We start from the raw sequence: 20,879 nt of genomic DNA, 5'->3' as shown, positions 1-20,879 counted from the left end.
GTTGGTGAGCAACCCTACTTCCAATTCTCTTTGTCTGAGCCCCACTGAGAAACAGTTACGCTGCAAGCACGCTGATGAGCGACCGAGCCCCATTCTCTCTGCCTGAGCCCCATAGAGAAGCAGTTACGCTGCAGCTACGTTGAGAAGCAGCTACGCTGCGAGCACGCTGACGAGCGACCGAGTCCCATTCCCTCTGCTTGAGCCCCACAGAGAAGCAGTCACCCTGAAGAGTGGGCCCCTTGTGTGACCAATTGAGTGTTACGGAGTCCAGTGGCCTCTGAATCCGTCCAAGCCTGCACAACGAAACCACCTGCTCAGCATACTCTTGAACTTTTTAACTTAATAAAAATACTTCCTTTTAAATCTATTCTCTGGTCTCTTTGTCCGTTCATTGGTGTACCTGTGGTGTCGGCTCCTCGCGGTGGGGTGCACGTCCGTCCGGGGTGTGGGCCGGTCCATTCCGGCGCGGTGACACTTTTTTCCCTTTGTTGGTCAGAACAAAAGTGGATGTTACTTGTTCAGATGACATTTTCCGGTGAAAATTCTTATGTTGGTCGTACTTCCAAAATGTAGAATCTGTGATTCCGAATGCCAGTATCTACACCGGCGCAGCGACTGACAGCCGCTCATTTTCCTCAAAAAATTGGATTCATCCGGCTGTGCCGTGCCGAGGCACAACCCACGTAAAGTTGATAATTCCCTGAATAACTGCAATTGCAGATTTCGAACAGAGAGGGCGACAAAGAGGAAAAACTATGGACTGCAGCTTTAAGCGTGTTATACAAACTTGTAAGCATAGTTTAAGCGGCTTGCCATTTCAGCCGCTCTACGAGATTAATTTGTTTTGTCCTGTATTGAATGAGTATTTCCTTGTAAAAAGGTTCGTCCTGACAGCAAAAGTTTAACTTCACAGACTTTACTGAACAAGCGTGTGCGCATCAAATAAATTTTTTGCAATCATTCTGACTAAAAAAATACATTTCACTAAATTGTATTTATGTCCGATTAATTGACTAAATAATAAACAGATTAATGTCAAAACAGTCGTTAGTCGCAACCCGAAAATAACAATGTCAGAAATGATTGACTCGAGTCAACGACTATAAAAGACCAAATCCCATGATAAAGTGCACATAATTTAATACACACTACACAGTAAAAGCATGTGAAACAGTATGGGAATACTATACGCCCCTTCCGCGTATTCCTCAGAAGCCCAATTACATTACGCCAGCCCCAATTGGCTGGCAGACATGACGTAGTGTCTGGGAGTGGCTACCCCACCCCACAGTATAAGAGGAGCAACACAACATCATTACAACATTCAAAAAGTTATTCTCACTTCACACCAGAAGCCTACAAAGTTTTCAACGAACTACTGGCCAGTGGCCACTATGCCGTTTTTCACCTGGCTCCTTCGATTCGCATAGCAAGGATTGTTCGATACAACGATGGCTGCAGCAATGCAGACTATCCCGGCTAGTGAGGGAGATTCTGTGCGACTTTGTTAATGCGGGAACAAAATTTCTGCCCTGCATGTCTTAGGCTGAAACATGCTCAATTGGCGATTGAGAATCCCGGTTCATATGAACACTGCGCACAATTCACCATGAAGAGCCTTCGTCGCAGGCTAGCACGCCAAGCTAGCCTGTCGGCCCAGGATTCTCTCATGACACCTAGCCCTGCCACTCCGCAGGTATCCATTCCTGTAGAGCTGCTCACCACGGCAGCTCTATCCTGGGGTGAGTAGCTCGATGTGTGCGTGCCTCTGTCCAGTCTGCTTAGCATGGACAAGGAAGAGGATGTGCTTGATTTCGAGGAAGAGGGGCAATCGGACTTTCTTCTCAATGAAGAAGAGGAAGACTTCGAGGACTCCCCATTCCTCCCCCCTGCGCACCTGGCACAACTCCTCGCTGCGGCGGGATCCACGGAAGAGGCGGGCGGGGCAAAATCCTCCCCGCTTCTCAGTGTTGAGCTGCAAGATGTGTGCAAACACGCTGCAGAGAAGCTAAATATTCAGTGGCTGACTGTGGTAGCAGAGACTGCAAAGTCTCGCTATGAGGGTAAGAGGCTTCCGAGTGTGAAACGGGCAGCACGACAGCTCCTTCCTGTTTTTCCAAAACTCCTGGATGAGCTTGCAGTTACCTGGAAGGACAAGCCGTTTACCAGCAAGATGTCCATGCAGGGAGGATCCGCTCTTGATGTGGAGGGGATGGAGAAGGAAGACCTTCTCCGAATGCCCCCCATGGAGCCATTAGTTGCCGAGCACTTGCACCCAAAGCGCACGGCGGATGCAAATCCGTCGTTGCCATCTAAAGCTGAACGATTCCAGTCGAGCATGACGGAACGTGCTTGTGAAGCAGTCGCTCTCTCTGTCAGGGATATGAGTGCGATCTCTCTGCTGACCGCATCCCAAGCGGAGTTGCAGGACAAAGTGTCTACCACGCCAGGTCAGACACATTGGGAAGAGATCTGTGTTACGGATCTCTCTCTGCATCTTCAGAGATGCACGGATCTCTCTCTGCATCTTCAGAGATGCGCGGATCAAGCCGCGGGGAAAGCCATGGCCACAATGGTTATCCAAGAGAGAGAACGATGGCTTAATCTGGCTTAATCTCTCTGACAGGGAAAAATAAGCCATCCCGGTCATTGCAGAGGGCATTTTTGGCTCAGCTCTGACACTGATGCAAAAGAGATGTGAAGAAAAGAGGAATGATGAGGCCTTGCAACTCTGTATGCCAAGAAAGACACAGACTGCACCCCCTCCGCCACCCAACAGACCTTCGCACAAGCTACGGCGGAAACCGAACGTGAATGCAGCGGGTCAGAGCGGAGTACCGGAACAGAGAACTGCCTGGCATAGGAAGAACTATCCACCAGCAGCAGCTCAGACAGTCCAGCCAGCTCAACCTCATCCTCAAGGAGCGAGGAGGAAGGCGGCGGCAGTCAACAGCCCCTAGTTCGCTAGCTCCCGACCCTCAGTCTTTTAGCGTTCGACAAGACACGAGTTTCAAAGTTCTCAGATGTTCTGTGGGGAAAACAGAGCCTGGTTGGGCCAGGGGAAGCAGAGCGGTGAAAAAGAAGAGACGGTGCAGTGGTACACACCCACCCACTAGTCACAAGCACGTGACTACTATTAAGACATTTAATAGTATATTAAGACAACACAATATTATTATTATAGTATTTAAGACAACACAATTCGGGTACAGACTGCAGTTTGCCACTTCTCCCTCGCATTTCAGAGGGATAATTCATTCTCAGGTGCGGGGAGAGTTAAAGCATGTTCTTCATGAAGAAATTTACTCTCTGTTGAACAAAAGAGTGATAAGAGTGGTCCCACCTGAGCAAAGCCACAGTGGGTTTTACTCAAGATACTTTCTCATCCCAAAGAAAGGGACTCGTGCCCTTCTTCCCATATTAGTTCTGCGTGCACTGAAGGAAATAAAAGTTCAGAGTGCTCACTCATTCTACACTCCTAAAACTGGTGCGCCCGGGTGTTTGGTTAACATCGATCGACCTGAAAGACGCATATTTTCACATAAAGATATATCCACCCCACAGAAAATTCCTGAGGTTTGCTTTCCTCGGAGAGGCATACAAATATTTTGGCATGTCCGTCAGCCCGAGAGTGTTTATAAAATGTACAGAACTGACTCCGCTCAGGGAAAAAGGCATTCATCTCGCTACTTACATAGACGACTGGTTGGTGACAGCTCAATCAGAGTGAGAAGCGAGAGATCACACAGTTATGCTTCTGGAACATATACAGAAACTGGGCTTAAAATTAAACACAGAAAAGAGTGTTTTAATTCCCGCACAGTCTATAACATATCTGGGGTTGTCACTGGACTTGGTGACCTTCAGAGCACAACTGTCAGAGGAGAAAGTGGGAAAATTCACCCAATGCCTGATTTTAAAGGGGGAAAAGTGTCTCTTTCCGCACATGCCTCAGGCTATTGGGACTGATGGCCTCAGCCCTGATAGGTATTCCCTTTGACAGACTGTTCATGAGAGATTTTCAGCGCTGGGTTGCGTCTCTGAGCCTGAACCCATTACGGCACTCCCGGAGGAGAGTGAGAGTGCTGTCAGCGGCAGTCTTGGCACTGCGCCAAACTTTCTGGTTCAAGGGGTACCCATGGACGTGGTTCAAGCCAGAAAAGTCATAACGACGGACGCGTCATTGTCAGGTTGGGGGGGCATTCACAAGGGCAGGATAGGGAATGGAAGACGGGATCATCATCTGACCAATGTGGTAGATTTTTAATAGATAAAATAGTAAACTATATTAAACTAACCATGTCTCTAACATCTAACCTTACTTCTCTTTTCAGGCCACTTTGAAACACAATGTACTAAAACATTCTGTCCTGTGTTTTTGGATGTTGTACTTTTACCATACCCCTTTGACTTTGGTTGTGTATAAATAACACATTTGGGAATTGAATCTAGACAGATGACTAAATTTTAACCTTGTGATTAACAATGAAGTAATCATTAAAACAAAGTTTCAGAAAGAACCAGAGGGTTCTGGGAGAGTGATCAGCTGTTTGTATCTTGGGCGAAACCAGGTACAGGGAAGCCGATTACTAAGCAGTGTTTGTTGCACTGGATAGTGGAGGCGATTTCATTGGCATATTCCAGTAAGGGTCATGTGTCCCCATCTGTTTTTTTGTGCACACTCAACAAGGGGAATGTCTACTCTGTGGGCTCTTTTTAAAGGAGTCAAGATACAGGATATTTGTAAAGCGGTGAGTTGGTCCTCACCGCATACATTTGCAAGGTTTTATAAATTGGATGTTACAGCTCAAACTTTAGCACATGCAGTATTGAGTGTAGGAGTTTGAGTCATGACTCATGACTCGTCCAGCCCTGGAGCCGGTGCTTCCAATACAGGCAATACGGGAGTTAGGATATCCCATAGTGAGACACCGAAACGTATGCTTGAAAGAGAACAATAGGTTACTTGTGTAACATCGGCTCTCTTATAGCATTAAGTGAGGTGTCTCACCAGATCACCCTCCTTGCTGCGTGAAGCGAGGAAAAGGTGTGGTTGTTTTAAATGTCGTAATTACGTTGTGTTGCTCCTCTTATACTGAGGGGTGTGGTAGCCACTCCCAGACACTACGTCACATCTGCAAGCCAATTGGGCTGGTGTAATGTAATTGGGCTTCTGAAAGATTTTACTGGTGGATTTCCACAGGAAATTCGAGCATGTCTTTGCGTCACATCTGTACACATGAAGAAGGAGTCTCGGCTAGTAGGCTATATTGCGTGTGAGGATGTTGGAGGTGGAGATTTATAGCCTTTTCTCACAGCACTTTATATAATTAAACTTATCAATTTGATGGCGGATCCAGAAAGGTTAATACGGCAATATCCTAAACAAGGATAAATATCGGATTTATCCTAAACAAGGATAAATATCGGAAAGGCATTAAATGTAGTCACGCAACGCTGATGTTGTTAACATTAAAGGGTAAGTTCGGTATTTTACACTTAAAGCCCCGTTTACAGATCGTTTCTGATGAAATAGAACGGTTAAGATTAAAATTTGGACACATGCTGCTGTCCCGAGAATTTTAGGTTTCTTTCGCTTTCCCCAAAACCTCTAGAATGGGTGTATAGGTGCACTGGAACAATCCTTCATAAAACGCATTAAACTTTCGTTTACAAAGACGTGAAACTCACCGTGTGGTCAGGGGTGTTCACTGATATGCTCACACAAAAATCGCTGCAAAAGATGCTTTCCAACAGGTGTTTTACCATTCGTTGTAAAACTGTGGATCTATTTTTCCAAACGTCTCACACCCGTAGATTCTTCCGTTGAGAGCTTGAATAATAGACACTCCAGCCCAGTTGGTGGCGTTAATGCACCTTTGCCAATTGCAAGCAAACCGCTGGCATTTCATTGAATACACAGAAGAAGCAGAAGAAGCGGCGGAGTAATACCGTACCTCACACAGCACATTCAATACAAGTCAATGGAGTTGGACAAAAACTACGATAAAACCTGTTGGAAAGCATCTTTTGCAGCGATTTTTGTGTGAGCATATCAGTGAACACCCCTGACCACTCGGTGAGTTTCACGTCTTTGTAAACGAAAGTTTAATGCATTTTAGGAAGGATTGTTCCAGTGCCCATAGGCTGCCATTGTGTAAGTGGGGGGGGGGGTGGGGGGGGTGGGGGGGGAAAGCGAAATAAACCTAAAATTCTCGGGACAGCAGCATGTGTCCAAATTTTAATCTTAACCGTTCTATTTCATCAGAAACGATCTGTAAACAGGGCTTTAAGTGTAAAATACCGAACTTGTCCTTTAACAATTTGAGAACAAAGTATAATTTGCACGGTTTGACGCTATATATAAACGATCGTTAGATTTAATCAGCGCGATTTACTGCAATGCTTTTTTTCCCTTTCTTGGTCAGAACAAAAGTGGATGTTACTTGTTCAGATGACATTTTCCGGTGAAAATTCTTATGTTGGTCGTACTTCCAAAATGTAGAATCTGTGATTCCGAATGCCAGTATCTACACCGGCGCAGCGACTGACAGCCGCACATTTTCCTCAAAAAATTGGATTCATCCACGCTGTGCAGTGCCGAGGCACAACCCACATAAAGTTGATAATTCCCAGAATAACTGCAATTGCAGATTTCGAACAGAGAGGGCGACAAAGAGGAAAAACTATGGACTGCAGCTTTAAGCGTGTTATACAAACTCGTAAGCATAGTTTAAGTGGCTTGCCTTTTCAGCCGCTCTATGAGATTAATTTGTTTTCTCCTGTATTGAATGAGTATTTCCTTGCAAAAAGGTTCGTCCTGACAGCAAAAGTTTAACTTCACAGACTTCACTGAACAAGCGTGTGTGCATCAAATAAACGTTTTGCAATCATTCTGACTAAAAAATAAATTTCGCTAAATTGTATTTATGTCCTGACAACTGACAACTATCAGCAGTCAGTTCTCAGCTCCACACACACAGGAACCCAGTCTGACCCCTTCCACAGCCAATATCCCTCTGTCCTCCTTTTCTCTGCTAACCGAGGAAGAAGTATCTACACTTCTCCGCTCCAGTCATCCTACCACCTGCCCTCTAGACCCCATCCCCTCACACCTTCTACAAGCCATTTCTACCAGCACTCACACACATCATCAACTCATCCCTACATACTGGCACTTTCCCTACAGCCACGATTGTCAAACTGGGGTACGCGTACCCCCAGGGGTACGTGGACTGATTTCAGGGGGTACGCGAAAAAAGATCTAAGTCATATGCCTTTCCAAACGTTTTCTCTGTCCCACGGTGGTAACTTAACTTCCGCATTTGCACTGCACGTTAAAAACGTATTTTCTCCGCATTAACAAAATATTCGAGAGTGGAGACAGAGAGGGTAAAAGTAGAGCTTTTATGATGATCTTTGCAATGATCTTTGCAGCCTGCGGCAGCAGGCGCGGAAAGAGGTTTTAGGTTGGGGGTGCTGATTTTTTTTGGGGGGATAGGGGCGTCACCACTTTTGAATAAGAACCAATATCAAGACTATAAAACTTGTCAAAACTCCGCGAATCACAACAAGCGTATCAGTGAGAACACTCCTTAAAATAGCGCACACACTCAACCTGACTGCACATCACATTTTTGACTTTATTGATTCTGCTTTTATTCGTAATGCAATGGACCGGTCAACGGGACATAAATTAATCCTTAAAGGATGGGACTTCATGGGACATTTGCACAAAAAGAATTCACTTACCGTAGCCTATTTTATAAGTCGCTCCGGAGTCGCATATCAGTCAAAAAATACGCCACGAAGAAGAAAAAACATATATAGCCTAAGTCGCACTGGACTAAGTCGCATTTATTTAGAAATTTATTTCACAAAAAAAAAAAAAAAATGCTACAGACGGGACAGTCCTCCGTTATGGACGTGAGCGCTCTAAAGCGGCACTAAAAGACTGCTTTAAAACTTTCACAGACCTCAAACTGAAAGCACAAAGCCTTTCTTTAAATTAAATTAAATTTCGTTTGTATTAATTGTATCTTAATTTTAATCAATGTTTCATCAACCAATGGATTTAATAAATAAGTAAATATAGCCTATTAGAAAATAGATAAGGACACGGAGGCGCTGGCGAACCTGGAGCTCGTCTCATAAATGAACCGAAACTAAGCCTACTTGCCTCACAGACCTGAGACATATAGATAGCTTGAAATGTCTACTTTTAAACAGAACAATTCAAAACGAAAGAAAACAGACTGCGCGGATTTTATTTTATTTTATTTTATTTTGTTGTAGGCTATTTATCCGCCACACCTTAAAGGCCGGTCCGTGAAAATATTGTCTAATATTAAACCGATAATATAAATATAGAAATGAACTAAAAAAAAACTGCCTAGTGCCATCCTTACAAAACACTGACAGTGGGGTTTTTGACTGTTTTTTTTTTTTTTTGAGCAGCTGCAGACAAATTCTTTCGACGCACACACAATATTACGTAGGCTAACACTCTGCGCTTATGTTTTAAAAACATAATTTAACATATAAATAACAATTTTTAAATAGCCCACTTAAAGTGTTTATTACAAATAAATGACTAAATGCTAAAAAATAATAAATTTGAATGAACAAACATATGCGTTGCATTTTCAATTCTGTGAAAACCGCGGCCCTGTGCTGCAGTGCTGATTACAGCTCTGCGTCATAATAAACGTTGCTATGACGACAGATATTATGTGTCGCGCGCAAATGAAAAAAAAAAATCCTGTTAGAAATCATCCCAGTTACGTCTATTTGACAAAAAAATAATTTCAATCGATGGATAAATGGCTGAAACGGGTTCAGGCCATACCCAGAACGACAACAGAAACTTCAAAGGAGTCACCTGCTGTCGGGACAAGCTTTTCAGGTCAAGACACTATCATAGCAAATCCTAACTCTGACGAGAGGCCTGATGCTAGCCAAACCATTAACATGGACAGTGATGGAGACGGGGAGACACAGACTCTTCCCTCGAGACAACAAGACGATGGTAGGGAGGCACACTCAAAGATAAGAAGATATAACGAAGATTATATAACTCTGGGCTTCACATACACAGGCAATGTGAATTTCCCGCAGCCACAGTGTGTCATATGTGCGCAGGTTCTGTCTAATAACTCGCTGAAGCCTTCACTCTTACAAAGACATTTAGAAACGAAACAATTTGAAAAATAAGCCACGGGAGTTTTTTGAGCGACAATTGAGACTGCTTTCTAACACCAAGAAATGTCTGATCGCGCCAGATGCTGTAAATAAGGCAGGAGTAGAAGCGTCTTACATGGTCAGTTACAGAGTGGCTAAGGCAGGCAAGCCTCATACTATTGTGGAGGAACTGATTGTCCCTGCTGCTATGGACATGGCTGAGAAAATGTTGGGGGAAAAGGCTAAACATACTTTCCAGAAAATGCCTTCATCAGACAATACCGTGTCCCGACGGATCAGTGATATGTCAGCAGACGTTTTGAGACAGTTACTATGTCGCATACATGCCAGTGAATTCTATGCATTACAGCTAGATGAGTCAACAGATGTAGCAGGCCTGGCTCAGTTGTTGGTGTACGTCAGGTACATATATGGAGGGTCAATCCATGAGGACATCCTCTTTTGCAAACCGTTACCGACGAGGACAATGGGGCAGGACATTTTTGGACTCATAGACAGTTTCATACGATCACACGGAATAACCTGGACTAAATGTTTTGGTATATGCACAGATGGTGCCAAAGCAATGACGGGGAGGCACAGCGGAGTGGTCACCCGTGTACAAGCAGTGGCTCCAGATGCCACTTGGGTCCACTGTAGCATACATAGGGAAGCGCTTGCCGCCAAAGGAATGTCAGACAGTCTGGCACAGGTGTTGGACGACACAGTAAAGATGGTTAACTTTGTCAAATCAAGACCCCTAAACTCGCGCATTTTTTCCACCTTATGCAGTGAGATGGGCAGTGACCATTTGACGCTTTTGCTCCACACTGAAGTGCGATGGTTGTCCAGAGGGAAGGTTTTAGCACGCTTTTTTGAACTGAAAGACGAGCTGAAACTGTTTTTCATCGACAATCCTTTTCACTTGTCAGATAGGTTGCATGACGATGAGTGGCTCACAAGACTGGCCTATTTGGGAGATATCTTTGGTCGTCTAAATGAGCTCAATCTCGGGCTGCAAGGTCGCTCTGTGACAATATTCAATGTGCGAGACAAGGTAGAGGGCACGATTAAAAAGCTGAACCTCTGGTCTGACTGTGTCAAAGACAACGACATTGGAGCATTCCCATCACTGCAGGATTTTCTGTGTGAAAACGAACTACGGCTTGCCGACAGTGTCAGATGTGACATACGGAAACACCTTGGCAACTTAGCAGCGCAATTACGCAAATACTTCCCCGAAACAGACGACCACGACACATGGATTCGTAATCCTTTTTCGTCACCCAACACATGCCAGCTTCCTATGCTCGAGAGAGAGAGCCTCATTGAAATATCCACGAACGGGTCGGTCAGAATCGAGTTCGGTCAGAAGACACTGACAGATTTCTGGATTAGTTTGCGGGCAGAGTATCCGGACCTGGCAAACCGAGCGATTAAGACGTTGATGCCATTTGCTACAACGTATTTATGTGAGACTGGATTCTCAGCTTTGGTCTGCCTTAAGACCAAGTATAGGTACAGACTGTTTGTGGAAAATGATCTAAGACTGAAACTGTCCCCAATTCGGCCTAACATCGCTGCATTATGTAAGAACATCCAGGCACATCCCTCACATTGATTAAACTGGTGATGTGGATGGAGAGGTGGTAGGCATATTCTGTGTGGTTTACTACAATTTAGTTTACTGTTTACTATTTAGTTTACTATTGTTAATGTGTTCTCTTTTTTATTATTATTTTACAGCAGAGAAGTTAAGAAAATATACAATGTTATCATATGTGAAAAGCAATACTTATCAGTATGTGAAAAGTTAACAATAGCTTTAATGAGATGTTGGATATGTGTTGTAGGCCTATTGTGTGTGAGATTGGGTGCATATCTGTTTAAAATCATTATATTCAGCACATTTGTATCATATGTTGACTTTTGATGAGATTTGTATCATATGTTTATGATTCTATTCACTATTCTCGACAAAATTGATAAAAATAAATATTAATATTAATAAATATATTTTTTTTAAAAACTAAAAAAAAACCTTGTTGTTAACAATTGGTGGCGTTGGGGGTACTCCGGAAGATCTATAATGTCTCAGGGGGTACATGCCTGTTTAAAGTTTGGGAACCACTGCCCTACAGCATTCAAGCCGGCTCGGGTTACTCCACTGCTTAAAAAAACCTACACTAAACACATCATTTGTAGAGAATTACAGACCTATCTCTCTCCTACCATTCATTGCGAAAACACTTGAAAGAGCTGTTTTCAACCAAGTAACATCCTTCTTGTCTCTAAACAACCAGCTGGATGTCAACCAATCTGGCTTCAAGAAAGGGCATTCAACTGAGAATGCATTACTGTCGGTCACAGAAGCCCTACGGATCGCAAAAGCTGCTTCCAAATCTTCAGTCCTCATTCTCCTGGATCTGTCTGCTGCCTTCGACACTGTGAATCATCAGATCCTTGTGTCCAGCCTCTCATCACTGGGCATCACAGGAACTTCACTCCACTGGTTCGAGTCCTATCTCACAGGTAGGTCCTTCAGGGTCGCATGGAGAGGCGAGGTATCCAGAGCACATCAACTGACCACAGGGGTTCCCCAGGGTTCAGTTCTTGGTCCCCTCCTCTTCTCCATCTACACCACATCACTGGGACACATCATACAGGCACACGGTTTCTCCTACCACTGCTATGCTGATGACACACAGCTCTTCCTCTCATTTCAACCAGATGATCCCACAGTAGCTGCACAGATCTCAAGCTGTCTGGCGGACATCTCGACATGGATGAAGGAACATCACCTGTAGCTCAACCTGGCAAAGACTGAGCTTCTCGTCTTCCCTGCCAATCCGTCTCTACAGCACGACTTCACTATCCAGCTAGATTCAACATCAATCACCCCATCAAGGTCTGTCAGAAATCTTGGAGTAACGTATGATGACCAGCTGACCTTCACAGATCACATTTCAAAGACAGCTCGATCATGCAGGTTTGCACTGCACAACATCAGGAGGATCAGGCCTTTCCTTACTGAGCATGCAACACAACTTCTCGTCCAGGCCCTGGTCATTTCTAGGCTTGACTACTGCAATGCTCTTCTGGCTGGACTTCCATCATGTGCAACTAAACCTCTACAAATGATTCAGAATGCTTCAGCTCGTCTTGTCTTCAACGAGCCCAAGAGGGTCCACGTCACTCCTCTGTTCATCTCTCTGCACTGGCTACCTCTCGCTGCTCGCATCAAGTTCAAGGCATTGACGCTTGCTTACAGATCTATCACAGGTTCAGCTCCCTCCTACTTTCACTCACTTCTACGAGTCTACATCCCTACCAGAAGCCTACGATCGGTCAACGAGCGACGGCTCGTGGTTCCATCACAGAGAGCCACAAAATCACTTTCCAGAACATTCTCATTCACAGTTCCATGCTGGTGGAACGCTCTCCCCACCCTCATCCGGAATGCAGAATCCCTGACAACATTCAAAAGACAGCTGAAAACCCATCTCTTCCGTGAGCACTTAACCTCATAAAAACTGAACTTCGTATTTTGAGCACTTTCTTGCGTTGTTTTTGCCTCTTCACGATGACTCGCTTAATTTAGTCCTAATTTGTAAGTCGCTTTGGATAAAAGCATCTGCTAAATGACTAAATGTAAATGTAAATGTGTCCGATTAATTTACTAAATAATAAACAGATTAATGTCAAAACAATCGTTAGTTGCAACCCGAATATAACAATGTCAGAAATGATTGACTCGAGTCAACGACTATAAAAGACCAAATCCCATGATAAAGTGCACATAATTTAATACACACTACACAGTAAAAGCACGTGAAACAGCACTTTCAAGCATTCTCTTTCAAGCATTCGTTTCGGTGTCTCACTAAGTCACTATGGGAATACTATACACCCCTTCCAATTGGCTGGCAGACATGACGTAATGTCTGGGAGTGGCTACCCCACCCCACAGTATAAGAGGAGCAACACAACATCATTACAACATTCAAAAAGTTATTCTCACTTCACACCAGAAGCCTACAAAGTTTTCAACGAACTACTGGCCAGTGGCCACTATGCCGTTTTTCACCTGGCTCCTTCGATTCGCATAGCAAGGATTGTTCGATACAACGATGGCTGCAGCAATGCAGACTATCCCGGCTAGTGAGGGAGATTCTGTGCGACTTTGTTAATGCGGGAACAAAATTTCTGCCCTGCATGTCTTAGGCTGAAACATGCTCAATTGGCGATTGAGAATCCCGGTTCATATGAACACTGTGCACAATTCACCATGAAGAGCCTTCGTCGCAGGCTAGCACGCCAAGCTAGCCTGTCTGCCCAGGATTCTCTCATGACACCTAGCCCTGCCACTCCGCAGGTATCCATTCCTGTAGAGCTGCTCACCACGGCAGCTCTATCCTGGGGTGAGTAGCTCGATGTGTGCGTGCCTCTGTCCAGTCTGCTTAGCATGGACAAGGAAGAGGATGTGCTTGATTTCGAGGAAGAGGGGCAATCGGACTTTCTTCTCAATGAAGAAGAGGAAGACTTCGAGGACTCCCCATTCCTCCCCCCTGCGCACCTGGCACAACTCCTCGCTGCGGCGGGATCCACGGAAGAGGCGGGCGGGGCAAAATCCTCCCCGCTTCTCAGTGTTGAGCTGCAAGATGTGTGCAAACACGCTGCAGAGAAGCTAAATATTCAGTGGCTGACTGTGGTAGCAGAGACTGCAAAGTCTCGCTATGAGGGTAAGAGGCTTCCGAGTGCGAAACGGGCAGCATGACAGCTCCTTCCTGTTTTTCCAAAACTCCTGGATGAGCTTGCAGTTACCTGGAAGGACAAGCCGTTTACCAGCAAGATGTCCATGCAAGGAGGATCCGCTCTTGATGTGGAGGGGATGGAAGGCCTTCTCCGAATGCCCCCCATGGAGCCATAAGTTGCCGAGCACTTGCACCCAAAGCGCACGGCGGATGCAAATCCGTCATTGCCATCTAAAGCTGAACGATTCCAGTCGAGCATGAAGGAACGTGCTTGTGAAGCAGTCGCTCTCTCTGTCAGGGCTATGAGTGCGATCTCTCTGCTGACCGCATACCAAGCAGAGTTGCAGGACAAAGCGTCTACCACGCCAGGTCAGACACATTGGGAAGAGATCTGTGTTACGGATCTCTCTCTGCATCTTCAGAGATGCGCGGATCAAGCCGTGGGGAAAGCCATGGCCACAATGGTTATCCAAGAGAGAGGACGATGGCTTAATCTCTCTGACAGGGAAAAATAAGCCATCCCAGTCATTGCAGAGGGCATTTTTGGCTCAGCTCTGACACTGATGCAAAAGAGATGTGAAGAAAAAAAGAGGAATGATGAGGCCTTGCAACTCTGTATGCCGAGAAAGACACTGCACCCCCTCCGCCACCCAACAGACCTTCGCACAAGCTACGGCGGAAACGGCAGAGACCAAACGTGAATGCAGCGGGTCAGAGCGGAGTACCAGAACAGAGAACTGCCTGGCATAGGAAGAACTATCCACCTGCAGCAGCTCAGACAGTCCAGCCAGCTCAACCTCATCCTCAGGGAGCGAGGAGGAAGAAGGCGGCAGTCAACAGCCCCCTAGTTCGCTAGCTCCCGACCCTCAGTCTTTTAGCGTTCGACAAGACACGAGTTTCAAAGTTCTCAGATGTTCCGTGGGGAAACCAGAGCCTGGTTGGGCCAGGGGAAGCAGAGCGGTGAAAAAGAAGAGACGGTGCAGTGGTACACACCCACCCACTAGTCACAAGCACGTGACTACTATTAAGACATTTAATAGTATATTAAGACAACACAATATTATTATTATAGTATTTAAGACAACACAATTCGGGTACAGACTGCAGTTTGCCACTTCTCCCTCGCATTTCAGAGGGATAATTCATTCTCAGGTGCGGGGAGAGTTAAAGCATGTTCTTCATGAAGAAATTTACTCTCTGTTGAACAAAAGAGTGATAAGAGTGGTCCCACCTGAGCAAAGCCACAGTGGGTTTTACTCAAGATACTTTCTCATCCCAAAGAAAGGGACTCGTGCCCTTCTTCCCATATTAGATCTGCATGCACTGAAGGAAATATAAAGTTCAGAGTGCTCACTCATTCTACACTCCTAAAACTGGTGCGCCCGGGTGTTTGGTTAACATCGATCGACCTGAAAGACGCATATTTTCACAAAGATATATCCACCCCACAGAAAATTCCTGAGGTTTGCTTTCCTCGGAGAGGCATATGAATATCTGGTTCTACCTTTTGGCATGTCCGTCAGCCCGAGAGTGTTTATAAAATGTACAGAACTGACTCTGCTCAGGGAAAAAGGCATTCATCTCGCTACTTACATAGACCAGTGGTTCCCAACCCTGCTCCTGGAGTACCACCAACACTGCACGTTTTCTTTGTCTCCCTAATCAAACACACCTGATTCAACTCATCAGCTCATTAACCCATGTGATAATGAGCTGATGAGTTGAATCAGGTGTGTTTGATTATAGGGAGACAAAGAAAACGTGCAGTGTTGGGGGTACTCCAGGAGCAGGGTTGGGAACCACTGACATAGGCTACGTCTACATTAATCCGGATACATTTGAAAACGGCGTTTTCGTTTATAAATGCTCTCCGTCCACACTAGCGTTTTCGGACGTTTCAGTGTAGATGAGAAACTTTTTAAAAACGCCTGAAAACGCTAAATTCACCTTTACTGCGCAAGCGTAAAACCCCACAAAAGATCACTGACATGATTCAGATGGAAAAATTAAATAATGAAGTTATCGCGCAATTCTTCTGACAGGATCATTTTATTTAGTAAAATATCTTAGCATTCACTGATGCGGTCCAGGTCGCACGCAGTCACCATAGGTTTGGTCTAAAACGCTAAAACTGCTCTCCTGTATTGCCGCAGGATAGCAAATGTGAGTAAATTTCTGTCATCTTTGCAGGACGTGTGCAATGTAGATTATTTTTAGCAACAGTGTGAAAGTGAATAGCACATAACAGGCACAATACTGGTATGAACATGAATATCTATTGGTACAATATGCGTCACATGACTAAATTTACGTCATCGTTTTTAAACACCACCGGTTTCTCAGTCCACATTACAACGCGAAAACGGTGTTTTCAAATGTATCCGCTTTGGAGTGCGTTTTCAAAAAGCTTCATTTTCATTCATAAAAACGCTGTCTCAGTGTGGACGGAAGGCCAAAACGGAGAGAAAAATATACGTTTTCAAACGAAAACGTATTAGTGTGGACATGGCCATAGACGACTGGTTGTGACAGCTCAATCAGAGTGAGAAGCGAGAGATCACACAGTTATGCTTCTGGAACATATACAGAAACTGGGGTTAAATTAAACACAGAAAAGAGTGTTTTAATTCCTGCACAGTCTATAACATATCTTGGGTTGTCACTGGACTCAGTGACCTTCAGAGCACAACTGTCAGAGGAGAAAGTGGGAAAATTCACCCAATGCCTGATCGAATTTTAGAGGGGGAAAAGTGTCTCTTTCCGCACATGCCTCAGGCTATTGGGACTGACGGCCTCAGCCCTGATAGGTATTCCCTTTGACAGACTGTTCATGAGAGATTTTCAGCGCTGGGTTGCGTCTCTGAGCCTGAACCCATTACGGTACTCCTGGAGGAGAGTGAGAGTGCTGTCAGCGGCAGTCTTGGCACTGCGCCAAACTTTCTGGTTCAAGGGGTACCCATGGACGTGGTTCAAGCCAGAAAAGTCATAACGACGGACGCGTCATTGTCAGGTTGGGGGGGCATTCACAAGGGCAGGATAGGGAATGGAAGACGGGATCATCATCTGACCAATGTGGTAGATTTTTAATAGATAAAATAGTAAACTATATTAACTAACCATGTCTCTAACATCTAACCTTACTTCTCTTTTCAGGCCTAACATGATAACACTTTGAAACACAATGTACTAAAACATTCTGTCCTGTGTTTTTGGATGTTGTATTTTTACTATACCCCTTTGACTTTGGTTGTGTGAGTGTATAAATAACACATTTGGGAATTGAAACTAGACAGATGACTACATTTTAACCTTGTGATTAACAATGAAGTAATCATTAAAACAAAGTTTCAGAAAGAACCAGAGGGTTCTGGGAGAGTGATCAGCTGTTTGTATTCTGGGGCGAAACCAGGTACAGGGAAGCCGATTACTAAGCAGTGTTTGTTGCACTGGATAGTGGAGGCGATTTCATTGGCATATTCCAGTAAGGGTCATGTGTCCCCATCTGGTTTTTCGTGCACACTCAACAAGGGGAATGTCTACTCTGTGGGCTCTTTTTAAAGGAGTCAAGATACAGGATATTTGTAAAGCGGTGAGTTGGTCCTCACCGCATACATTTGCAAGGTTTTATAAATTGGATGTTACAGCTCAAACTTTAGCACATGCAGTATTGAGCGTAGGAGTTTGAGTCATGACTCATGACTCGTCCAGCCCTGGAGCCGGTGCTTCCAATACAGGCAATACGGGAGTTAGGATATCCCATAGTGAGACACCGAAACGTATGCTTGAAAGAGAACAATAGGTTACTTGTGTAACATCGGCTCTCTTATAGAATTAAGTGAGGTGTCTCACCAGATCACCCTCCTTGCTGCGTGAAGCGAGGAAAAGGTGTGGTTGTTTTAAATGTCGTAATGACGTTGTGTTGCTCCTCTTATACTGAGGGATGGGGTAGCCACTCCCAGACACTACGTCACGTCTGCAAGCCAATTGGGCTGGCGTAATGTAATTGGGCTTCTGAAGAATTCGCGGAAGGGGCGTTTCCCATAGTGAGACACCGAAACGTATGCTATCAGAGAACCGGGGTTACGCAAGTAACCTATTGTTTTGGTCTGTCTCTCTCTGCATTGGTTAATAATAATAATAATATAATAATAATAATAATAATAATAATAATAATAATGCAATTATTTGTAATGCCCTTTTCTTTAACCTAAAGCACTACAGTGAAATAAAAACTAACACAACAAGTAAAGAACAAAATTTTAAAACAACCTTAAATAAATGCATCTTAGTCAACTTTTTAAAATGTTCCAAAGTTGAAGCATTTCTGATATTGAAGGGAAGCGCGTTCCATAAATTGGGGGCTGTAAATGAAAAAGCTCTTTCTCCCATGGTCTTAAGTTTACATGAAGGCTGATGAAGTAAAAGAGTTTTGGCAGAACAGAGAAAACGCGAAGGAGTGTATGGACCAATAAGATCACAATGATACACTGGTGCTGTTCCATGTAATGCTTTATCCGTTAAAATTAGACTTTTGAAATCAATTCTAGCATTAATGGGAAGCCAGTGCAACTGTGAAAGCACCGGTGTAATTGTGTTCCCGAGGAGAGGTACACGAGAGTTAGCAGACAAGCAAAAGAATTTTAAATATACTGTAGCCTGCTTAAAGATTTAGCTGGAAGGCCAGAGATCAAGGCATTACAGTAATCTAACCTGGACGTAATGAAGGCATGTATGAGCCTTTTTGCATCGGCAAAAGAGAGAAAAGGTCGAAGTCGTGCAATGTTCCTAAGATGACAGAAGGCTATTTCTGAGATGCGTTTTATATGTGCATCAAATGTTTGTTGAGGATAAAAAAGAACACCAAGATTGCACACCTGTGAAGTGGGAAGTACCATATAAGAGTCAACAACCAAGTTAATATGATTAGCCTTACGAGTAGCCGCCTTCATACCAATAAGCACCAAGCTTAGCTTGAGCCGTTCAATTTCAGGAAGTTATTCTGCATTCAGGTTCTGATCTCTTCTAGACACTTAAAATAGTTAACGTACGGTGGACATCAGGGCTAGTAGTGATGTAGATTTGAGTATCATCCTCATAGCAGTGATACTAGGCCATGTTTCCTGATAATCTACCCAAGTGGAAGCATGTATATACTTAATAAAGTTGGGCCCAACACTGAACCCTGAGGAACTCCCTGTCGAACAGGTACGGTGTCAGATTTGTGATTTCCCAGGCTAACGAACTTGGCACAATAAGATAAGATAAAATAAGATTTAAAACTGTCCCAGAGAGTCTCAGCCAACTATGCAGCCTATCCAACAAAACAGAATGGCATAAGGTGTCAAAAGCAGCACTGAGGTCTAGCAAAACCAGGATACGCATACACCAGAGTCAGCTGCAATAAGGAGATCATTTACGACCCTCACTAAAGCGGTCTCAGTACTATGCCCTTTTTCTGAAACCAGATTGAAAAGGTTCAGACTGTTTAGTGCTAAGTGATTATTTAACTGAGTAACCACATCACACTCCATGACCTTAGTCAGAAATGGGAGGTTTGAGATAGGCCTATAGTTAGACGAGTCAGAAACACCACAACCAGGCTTCTTAAGGACTGGTGTAATGACAATTATTTTTAATTCTGTAGGAACAGTTCCAGAACCCGATGAATTCACAACTGAAGTTATAGGAGGACAAATTGATGCAAATTGACTAGTTTTGTAGAGTAAAACCATGACTTAGTTGTAAACTAGTATAAAAGATTCAAAAGCATTTAAAAAATGATCAGCAGTAAAAGTGAATTGATGCTGAATGGGAATTAATTTGTGTGTAAATGTAAGAGAACAGAACAGGACAGAGCAGATGTTGATAAAAATGTTTTATGGTTCTTCACAAAACACAAGGTTCTGTTTGCTGTACTGAGAGACATTGTGGAAAAAGAGAGGTCTGACAAACACACACACACAGATATACAGTCTCTTAATGTGAATCAGTGACGGCATAATGGAACGGTGTCTTGAACACAAAAGTGATTCCTGCAGATGTCTGATCAGACACAGTTTAAGGCAGTATTAAAAGTCCTGTGTCAACGTCTAGTGACCACGATCAGTCCAGAGTTTAAAAGGGTCTCCTTCCTCTTCCTCTCCCGCCGCCTCTTCCTCTCCCACCGCCTCTTCCTCTCCCACCGCCTCTTCCTCTTCCTCCCCTGTGAGAATGTAAGTGTCCAGCGGCCCGTCTGATCTTCCTCCTCTCCTCATGATGGTCACGTTCAGCCTGCTGTTGAAATCGCTGCTTCTCCGTCTGTGCAAGTATAAGATGGAGTTAGTGGCGAAGCCAAAATGGTCCACAACTCAAAGGGATTTTTAATAATTGGTTCCAAAAGGTTACTCCTCTGATGAATCTTAGCAGTGTTGGGTTGTGATGAACTAAAAGCAGCGACACAATAGACGTATCTCCACTGTCTGTTCAGTAGCACAATACGTCAGCTATTTTAAAAATAGTCCCTTTTCCACTAACTGGCGACCTTTTCCAAAAAAGATCAGACTAGCGTGACAACTCACCCCGGCTGTAATCAGATGCTTTTTTTTTTTTGTGCTTTCTCTCCTAAGAGGCACTGGGAAGCTTGATTCATTTTAGTGATTCATCAGCTTTCTTTAGTCATTCATTGGTTTGTTCAGACAGTTCATGGAAAGAAACGGTTCAAAGAAATGTCCCAGCATGGCATTTATAGTAAAATACAGTCTTTAAATAAGTGCTGTGGTCCATCAGTATATTCAGAGTCTTTTCTAGTTTTGTAAGTTGTGTTTAGTGTTTAGTATTCAGTTATCTGTTCAAGTTTAAAGGGTAAACCTTAAATGGATTGGAAAACAACTACTGCTTACACTTGTCAGAGAGGTCCAAACAAATCTATCATCACAGTCTAGTGTTTTAACTCTCCCTTACTGTCGT

At 44.1% G+C, this 20,879-nt stretch overlaps 2 protein-coding genes across 2 annotated transcripts in view; one reads left to right on the top strand and one right to left on the bottom strand.

The window, feature by feature from the left end:
* Positions 1–9,316: 9,316 nt before the first annotated feature.
* Positions 9,317–10,801, top strand: LOC307148208 (zinc finger BED domain-containing protein 5-like; the record flags this gene model as incomplete). Its single annotated transcript, XM_079853563.1, has 1 exon — positions 9,317–10,801. One exon carries the CDS (start codon positions 9,317–9,319, stop codon positions 10,799–10,801), a length of 1,485 nt encoding a protein of 494 aa, XP_079709689.1.
* An 8,993-nt stretch (positions 10,802–19,794) lies between these two features.
* The window catches only part of nol10 (nucleolar protein 10), a 42,728-nt gene continuing 41,643 nt past the window's right edge, over positions 19,795–20,879 (bottom strand). The window contains exon 21 of the mRNA XM_079853697.1: positions 19,795–20,231. Coding sequence (XP_079709823.1) covers positions 20,049–20,231 — 183 coding nt within the window. The 3' untranslated portion in view covers positions 19,795–20,048. The remainder of the gene's footprint in view (positions 20,232–20,879) is intronic.

This window comes from Squalius cephalus (assembly GCF_949319135.1).
Source record: "Squalius cephalus genome assembly, chromosome: 20".
Lineage (NCBI taxonomy): Eukaryota > Metazoa > Chordata > Actinopteri > Cypriniformes > Leuciscidae > Squalius > Squalius cephalus.
The sequence above is the reverse complement of the archived record's forward strand: the minus strand, read 5'-3'. Positions and strand labels throughout refer to the sequence as shown.